Below are 9365 nucleotides of genomic sequence, written 5' to 3'. Positions count from 1 at the left end.
ATCTTATTTTACACAGATGAGTGATAGCTGCAAACCTCTCTTAGATTCTCTGGGGTTCCCATGCCTTAGACACCAAGAATATTCAGTGCTTGTGGCCTGCTTTGCTAGTAACATCATCATTTTTCATGCACATGTTTATCTTTACATGCATGAACAGAAAAACTTCAATCTTTCTCAGAATTTTGGCAAAAGACAGCTTGAGATTTGGGTTATTTTTATTGGAAAGAAATGGGATATAGAATTGGTTATTTATATCAAGGTCACCCACACCACTGTAATAATTTTGTTTCCAGCGGGATGAAGACTTCACCCACACCCTGGGTGTGCTATTTTGGAGCAAAAAAGGACAAAACTTACAAGCAAAGTATAATGTCAAGACTAAAAAGCCAAACCAAACCAAACCAAACAAGCTCGTTGTTGGACTGTAAATAACCTTTAATCCAAACAAACCCCATATTTTTACATAATGTTTAATTAATCCTCTTATCCTCTTACTCCAAATGTACCTAGGCTGTAGTTCCAAATTCTCCTTCAACCAAGTGTCACTTGGACATTTGGTGTGAAGTCTGTTCTTAGCACTCAACCTTTAGCATTTCAGATTTTATTTACTACAGCAGCATATCTAAACCAGAATTCAGAAATTTACTGCTCCAGGAAGAAACGAAAGGAAGGAAGGGAGCTCTCCATGCAGATGGTAATCACAGAGTTGAGCAACTCAAGTGCAGGAAACTGCAGATCTTTATAGATTATGGCTAACCATACCTGCTGCATCCAGTCTTCAGAGGATTTTTTGTGGTCAGCATCAGGGTGATAAAGATAGGTGGATTAAAGGAAAAAAGGGAAAAAAGGAAGCTACAATGACAGGCTGCAGAAACTAATTTTGCCTTTTGTGAGATTCTTTATTTCTCAAGCTCTGTAGGCTGAAGTGGTTATGCAGGCTACCACAAAGTAAAGGAAGGCCGCCAGCAACTTCCCATCTTAAGGTTGGCTGTTCAGACAATGTAGTCGACCACAAAATTTCTAAGTCTCTCCAAGAACAGGCATAAATATAGACCCATAGCTCTATTACTCAAGAAATTTATTTTAAAAAATAACATTCCTGATAAGAGTTTTTAAGTGGGGTGCAGCCAGGAGCACACCTGCAGTCTCCTTATTGAACACATGACACACGAGTGGATTAGAACAAACACGTACAATATGCATTTACCTCCCCTCATGTGACTAGTGCCTAGACTTCCACGACTCTCTGTCCCATGTTTTCTACTTCCCAGTATACATTGTGGAGGTCTAAGCACTTCTGGAAAGTTTTGACCAAGCTGACCAGTTCCCTGAATACCCACTAACAAGCAATTCCTAGTGCTCTTACTATTAACAATAAATGAATAGTCTATCAGTATTAGGCAAGTGGATTGCAGCCCCCATTTAGGAATCAGTATGGAATCAGTATCACTAAGGTTGGAAGAGACCTCAAAGATCATCGAGTCCAACCTGTCACCACAGACCTCATGACTAGAGTAGGGAGGACACTAGTGCCCACTGCAGGCTTGAACTCCCGACCTTCCCCATTAAGGTCTTATGTGCTACCAACTGAGCCACGAATGTATCTGAGTAATCTCAACAGTATGTGCCAACTCCCAGTGTGTTGTTTTTTAAGTGCTATAATAGTTCATTGCATGTTTAATTTTTCATAGTTTATAAATTTATAACCATTGCTCTTTGTGGTGCAGGAAGGTCTGGAATCAGAAGGTCGATACTGGATCATTTTAAGGTCTAACCCACAAATTATTTCTTCCGCGGTGCCAGCTAGAGAAGAGAGTTGAGGAAGCCTGCAGAGCTGGCTGAAAAGAAATAACACTTTTTAAAGTGGTCAATGCATTTATCAAGAATTCTGAAGGCTGCCTCAGATGTGAGGCAGAACCTCAACCAACCACTCTCCCACATACCAATGAGCTACCTATATACACCTATATGCCCAACCACAAGATTAATTTTGGATGAGTTCTATACATGAGTTCTACACAGTACATATATTCAGTCCTTAAGCCTCAGAACTGTCCATGCCCTCACGTCACAGGAGATATTAATAGAATCTGAGCAATTCCACTGGAATACTCTCCTGGGTGACATCTCTCAGCTCACAAGGCAGCTAGTTTGTTTGTTGCCTTTGAAGACATACTGTCCTGGCAAATATATGACAATCAAGTCTTGTGGCCTCTTCTGCCACTTAACTGTCACTCAGCAGCAACACTTCACTGGATTAGGCCCAAACCTGAAAAAGCTGATTGCAAGATAATCACAAACAGAGAAGCCCATTTCAAAGTCAGGTCCAGGAGAAAATCTCCCCTCTCCCAAGACTATAGCATTCAGCAAATGAACCATTCACACACTGCAGGTCCAGCTGGGTTTCTTTCAGCACCAGTATGCAGTTAGTGGTAAAGAGCAATCACTCTTCTTAAAACTGAAGTACTGATTATGCTAATAGTAAGAACACAGAAAGTAGATTTTGGAACAGAAGTCTTTATTGCGTGCCCATCTGCCGTTATCATTGCATAACAATAGCACAGGTCAGACTGACTTCTTCAGATGCATAGCAGAGAATTGCTTCAGCCTGAGCAGTCCCCTGACAGTTTCCTCTTTTGGAAGGAGAGGATCTCGTTTTAGCCATGGAGAGTTCCTCTGCTCAAATCAGCTTCAGCACTTCCTCTGCAGCTTCAGCCGCCTTCTCAACTTCTGCTTGTTTTTCCAATGTCCTGATTTAACATCTCCATATAGCAACTGTCCTTCTGACTTAGTTAATATCCTTTGACCATAACATGGAGCAGCTGCATTTTGATGGTATGTTGTATTCCGTAAATACTGGAAGTTTATGCTATAGAGACATACGTTAATCCGCTGTCAAGTGACTCAAAGTAGAAAGCACAACAATAACACCAAATTAAATTAATGCAGAATTGGATCAAAGTCAAGATATACCTGCAAATTCATAAATGGACAAACAACTTTCTAAAATGACCTGTTTTTTATAAAAAGACAGGGCCTGATATTTAAAGAATTTTTTTTTCATTATTCACTTAAAGAACACATATTTTGAATAACAAAAATACTGAAACCAAGATTCTCCAATTATGCTAGAAAACAAGGACTGCAGAACTGTAATGTGTCTATTTCTAGCATTCCATTTATTTTCTCTATGTGATACACAAAGAAATAAATGTGCATATTAAGTGTAGTGGCAGTCACTGCATACAGATGATTTCTCCTCCAAATGTTTTGGATATAGTTATATTCAGCTCTTCGGAAGGAATTTATAATGTCTTCTTTCAAAAGCCGTTGTTTACACTGCTCTTTTAAGGCCCATTCCTGCTATTGTTCATAAATGCACTGGGACTACTCACCTGCACATGGCACAGTCAAAGCCTTATCAAATGCTTAGGTAAAAAGAGAAGCAGACAAGGCAGAAACCTCACAACACTGTACAAACAAGAGCCCCACTGTGATGATGCAATGGGAGAACAGAAAGGTTACGCATACACCATTTCATATGCAGCAGCTGTCTGATATGCATTCACTACAAGATTTATGTAGTGTGGAAAACAGCACAAGAACTTTCAACAAATATTATGAAAAGAGACAAGTTTTCTCTTGAACACTTGAAGGCTATGCTGTACCTTCTATACTTTGAAAACTATACACTTCTTTTGACTGGGATTGCTTTACTCAGAAGTATGGTAATGTATCTTAGCAACAGTGGCATGAGGGAAGACTTACTGTACTGTAAAAGAATTAAAATGTATAGAGCTGCTGACTGTTATAAATACATCCCTAACACTCTGAGGGGGTGTTCAATTATACTCCTGATTACTTTTCACATTTCTTTTTTCAAAGGGGCAAGGGCATTTTTCCAGTTTTCAGCTCACCCATGAAGAGTGCAAAGCATTTTAATTCCCCTTCAGCTCTGAGTAGACAGGCCTTAGAGTATAACCTGTCACTATCCCAGCTACATTAGAAAAAGCTATTACTGTAGCACCCTGGAGATAACCTCTTTGTGTGAGCCACACTGCCACTCCCTCAGGTGTTCGGCTGCCATCAGTCCGGAGCAGCATTTTCCAGCTCTGTCTAGAGCAGGTGAGAGTAGGCATACCAGGACTGCAATATTTCACATTCCTACTTGTCAGGCAAATAGAAAGCTTCCTGCAGCAGCAGAAGTTTACACAATTTCACCTTTTACCAGGAGGTGTAGTTTGCCATAAATGAAACAACCTTCTGAGCACAAGCCTCATCTACGCTCTCTACCCAAGTCTCCAGCCAGACCAAACCCCTTGCAAGATTCCCACGCTACCAGCTGTGGCAAAGTGAGGTTCAGATCACTAAAGCGCTTTCTTCCTCCTGCAGAGAGCTCTGTAGGGACAGGGACTGCATTCTCCTCCTGCTGCAGGTGCAGGGGAAGGCACCCAAGTGCACCAGGAGCACTGATCTAAGGGAGGACCTACAAAGTGCGAGCAAAGGTTCCAGAGTTTAAGTGACAGAGCACCAGAATACTAAAATCATCAGTAAAAGAGAAGGGAAAAAGTGAAAACATGTTGTTTGTTTCTTTCAGCAAGGGCAGGTGGGCTCAAATTTTGTTTTTAAGGCTTATCCTCTGCAAGCAACTCAGGCAATGGCTATGAATAACAGCCTCAACCGAGCACCCTTCCAACAAATAGCTTGCTCAGCCATTCTGGGGATAAGCACTACTGGTAAAGCTTCATTTAATATCTGTGAACCACTTGGAAATCGTGCAGGTGGTTAGTCCCTATCAAGAAAGGAAGGAAGGGAGCCCTTGCTGTTTACTATGGCAGAGGAGGGATCACAGTCCACACAGCTTGGAGTAGCTTTACACACACGGACAGACCAGGTGGTTGCTTGGGACAACAAATTCTTTCAGGGGATTCCAAGAGTATGCATGACTTAGGCTGGATGTTTTTCAACATTATTTACTACAGAGGATACGGAGAGGGAGGGTCAGAAACAAACACAGAAGTAACTCTGCTTAGACTTGCCCGGTGTTATTTTCAAGACTTTTTTTACTATCTGGTCCATCCAGTGCACTATCTAGCACTGTCATTACTCCAGAGGTGCTGAAACTAATTCTGCCATATGTGGTCCCATCTTTCGACAGGCCGTTCTTGGCTGCTGTTATTAATTCCGTGCATGATGAAGACATTTAAAGCCTCATAGGCTTTCTCACGAGTAGCCGTCTTTCATGCCTCGCTCTTATTAGCACAGCAGATGAATTTACAAACACACACACGCCCGCTCCTCACAGCAGATGCCGCCGCTGTAAAACGCGGCTGCCGTCACTCGCGCCACAGGCACACGCTGCCACGGACACCCGTGCGGCTCCGCACTTCCACCCCCGCATCTTCATCCACACCCCGCCCGGCTACAGCCTCCGTGCCCGTGGCGTCCTGAAGCAGGCGGGCGGCCGCCCGAGGAGGCTAGGTAAGGGTCGAGCGCGGCCAACCCCAAAAGGGAACCGGACTCCGCAACGCAGATCCCTGCTTGCTCGCCCCGCCGCTCTCCCTTTAAGGATTTCAGAAACTTCTCTCCACCGTGCCGTCAGGCTTCGTTACCGGCACCTACGGGCCGGGCCGGGAAGTTTCTTCGGCGGTTGTCGGGCTGGAGCAACTTTCTCGCATGGTGCTTGGGCAGCCAGAGACGCTCCGGCTGCTCGGGGGCCGTACGGGAGAAACGCGAGGAGGAGCTCAGTTCGGGGGAGGGGGAGATGAAGCTAGGGCGTGGGGAAGCCGCTCCCTTCTTCCTCCTCCTCCTCCCTTCTCGGCTGCTCCAGTCTGGCAGCGAGGCAGCCGCTGCCTCCGGCCGGAGCCGCTGCAGTTCGGAAGCGCCCCCCCTGGCCCCTGCGCTGCTGCTGGGATGGGGATGCCGCTGGCGGCTCCCGGCCTCCTACTTCTCCTGGCCGGCAGTGCGAGCTTCTGCCGGGCTTTCTTCTCTCTCCCGCTCCGTGTGTCGCACCCGGCCGCCCCCAGCGTGTCGCCGCCTGCCCCGGTGGTGTTGCGGCCAGCGAGCGACAGCCGACAGCAGGATCACCTCGGTGGCGCGGACGGCTTGGCCTTGGCCTCGGATCCCGGAGGCACCCTCAACTTTTTAGCCATGGTGGAGAATCTGCAGGGAGACTCCGGCCGTGGCTACTACCTGGAGATGCTGATCGGGACCCCGCCGCAGGCGGTAGGAGCGGGCAGGGGGCTGCGGGCTTGGAGGGGGAGGGGCAAACTTTTCCTTAGTGAACAGTCTGCTGCCCTCCCCCAGCCCAAACACAACTTTCTCCTGGTGCTCAGTGCTTGCATCTTCCCACCATCCCAGCCCCCCTCACCCCGAAAGACTGTGCCTGTGCCTGGCACGGGGGAGCAGCGAGTTTCTGCGAGCCGTGTCGGGCTGGAGGCGCGTCTCCGCCTGCTCTCCCGGGGCCGCGGGGGAGGCAGCAGAGCCGTGCGGGAAGCAGCGATGGACAGCGGCTGCCGGCCAGAGGCTGCCCTGCCCCAGCCCGGTGGCTGCCTCTGAAACGTACAGAGCTGGTCCCTGTTGTCAGGCTGTCTCACAGCGTTTAGATTCGAAGCGAGTTGTTCTGTTTGTCGAAATGTGTGGTTTAGACTCCGAGAGTGTTTTGGGTATTATTCTATTTTTTTAAGAGGCTTCGCGTTGCGATTGGGTACTTTGACAGAGCCTTCTGGTGCCGCCGGGAGAATCACTCGAAGTCTTCCTGCTAAACTAAGCAATGGATAGGGAAAACCAGCCCCTTCTGTCGGGAATTCTTGTGTTACTCATTAAGAACGCAAAGAACGTGTATGTGGGGGGATATTGTTTTCAAATAGAGCGTGTTTCCTTTAATCTCCCCCATCTGCCCTCGCCAGCACGGCTGAAGTGGTGTGTCGGTTTGTTGCTCTTTTTTTTTTTTTTTTTTTTTTTTTTTTTTTTTTTTTTTTTTTCCTAGTTGCTCTTTCATCTCTGTCATGAGATCCCAGGAGGAGCAGTGCTGGGCTGCTGGTGGGGATGACTAGTCAGCTGAGGGGGGATTAATTTCCTGAAAGCCCTCGGGGCTTTCCCTCAAAACTTTGTGTTTGCTTGGGGAGTTTAGGTCCTTGCATTCCTAGCGTACACACACACACACACATAAAAAAATTCTTTATTCTCCTGCTTTAGCTTCTCTGTGTAGTAAAAGCCGCTGAATGCCAAAATGCCTAACCAACAGGGAGCACTGTGACATTGTGACATTTTTCGGTTTCTGTGCGCCTTTTGTTTTGTGTTTTTTTTTAAACTCCTTGTGTGTAAGAGGGTTGGCCACATCATCCCTCGAATTGCAATGTTTGACACTACGATCGATACCTGTGTTGAGAAAGGGTGGTGCTGGTTTATGATCAATAGATGTTTAGGAAAAAAATAAAAAAGCTAATGAGGTTTGATGTACCAAGGTGTGGCTTGATAGCCACAGAGCCCGTGAAATAGTTTTTTTCCCTCCGTGTTGTGTGCTCCTTGTTTAACTAGTTCTATTAGTGTGGCATTGTGTGTGCTTTATCACTGCAGAGAATGTTCAATCTTGATTTCTGCCAGAATCAAGATACCAGATTTGATTGGTTTAAGAATCCAATTCGTATTATGAAAGAAATGATTTCAGGTAGAAAATTACTATCAAGCATATAATCTCTTTACATGTCTAGAGGGGTTCTGAAATTGGAAAAAAAAAATGTAACAGTCTTTTCATAATGTGACCGGAGGTCTAAGAGGGAGAAATAGGCTGCTCTCAATGCACCTGGAACCTTCACTTACACTTAACAGCTAGTATTACTTGTATTACATGTGATGTAAGATTTGAGATAAACTTGTCTCTGATGGTTTTTGGTTGTTTTTTTTTCCATCTGAAAAAAAACAAAACAAAACAAACAAAACATCAAACCTCTGAATCTGGTTGCAAAGCTTTTGGTATTTTGAACGCGTCCTTGCAAAGTTAATTATTTAAAAGACATCCACTGGTGTTTAGCATGTATGAAGTTTTATTCACGAGTAGGCCCACCGAGGTTGTAAGCAAGGTTATAAATGCGCTTCTGCTTCCAAAATCAGATCTTAGCGTGTAGTGACTCAGTAGAGTGCAGTTAAAATTTATTCTCTCCTTTTAATAGAGATGAATTTGTTATCTCGTTCTCTGCTTGAAGCTAGAAGACTTTAAAGATCACAAATGTTCTTGCTGGTTTTCTGCTTTACAATGTAGAGTATAAAACTCAGTGGTCACTACAGGCTACTCAAATCCTTCGCAGTGATGATACTAAAAGCAAGTATCTTGATACTACCAAGTGCTGGGATCATGTTGAACTCCTTGGGCAAGCAGTTGCAGGAGTCAGAGCGGGTCATCATTAAGTAGAAAAGGAGATATCTCTCTTGCTGGTTTAAATGCTCCTCCCAACTGACTTTGTCTTATGTTAAAAGTTGCACTGTGAAGTGATGTTTGGACACCTTCCTATACTCCTGTACCCCTCTGGCATGGGACCTTCAGCTAAGCTAACTCCTTTCTTTGCTAAGGCCCCTCCCAAGACTGCCAACCTGTGGAGAGGATAATGATACCATGGTATTTTGCCAAGGAGGAAGAAGGATACTGGCAAGAAAGAAGTGCAGTGCACAGCTTTGCTTCTGCACTGTCTGAACAGAAAGGTGGATGGCAGATCTGCTGCTCCAGACGGTGTTGCAGAATCACAGATTCAGAGTTGTTTTGGTTGGAAAAGACTTCTAAGATCAAGTCCAACCATTTTCACAACCTTCCACTTGGTCTTGGTCTGTTACTGCCTTGTTTGCATTTACCCATCCCCTCTCTGTGATGGATCAAGACCAAATAGCAGGTTGTGAAAAGACACACAAGACTTAATGTCTCATTTACGATAATGTTGATGCCTGGTAACTTTCAAAGTATGTGCCTTAAGTTTTGAAAGCTACTGTGCCAAGTATGGGGAATGAGCATTTGTGAGAGATTCCAGCACTCCTGGGCTTGCTTTACTGCTCAGTTTCATTTTTAGAAATTTTCTTTTTTAAATTTCTGTTCTTGGAAGGAAGCTACTATGAAAGAATTTTGGTTTTAAGGTCATTTAAGGCACACTGTTTGGCTTTCGTTCGAAGTCTGATTTGTCATATAGCAGATAAACACAGAACAGAACTGAGTTTCACAATGGCAGTTCTGAAATACTTGTTCTGACGATATAAAAATAGAGCAGCTGTGTGAAGTCAAATTTATTTTCAAGAGAGAAAACTGAAGTGCAGTCAATCCAGTTTTGCAAAGGCTCTGCAGCGGAAGTGCTTCTGATCATTTCTAGTTTTATGATACAGTA

The 9365-nt window shown here is 44.7% G+C and overlaps 1 protein-coding gene across 1 annotated transcript in view; it reads left to right on the top strand.

Moving 5' to 3' along the window:
- Positions 1-5782: 5782 nt before the first annotated feature.
- BACE2 (beta-secretase 2) overlaps positions 5783-9365 on the top strand; it is a 50167-nt gene continuing 46584 nt past the window's right edge. Inside the window, exon 1 of the mRNA XM_054166040.1 lies at positions 5783-6225. Coding sequence (XP_054022015.1) covers positions 5914-6225 — 312 coding nt within the window. The 5' untranslated portion in view covers positions 5783-5913. The remainder of the gene's footprint in view (positions 6226-9365) is intronic.

Source organism: Dryobates pubescens, chromosome 12 (assembly GCF_014839835.1).
Source record: "Dryobates pubescens isolate bDryPub1 chromosome 12, bDryPub1.pri, whole genome shotgun sequence".
NCBI lineage: Eukaryota > Metazoa > Chordata > Aves > Piciformes > Picidae > Dryobates > Dryobates pubescens.
This window is presented reverse-complemented; position numbering and strand designations above follow the sequence as displayed.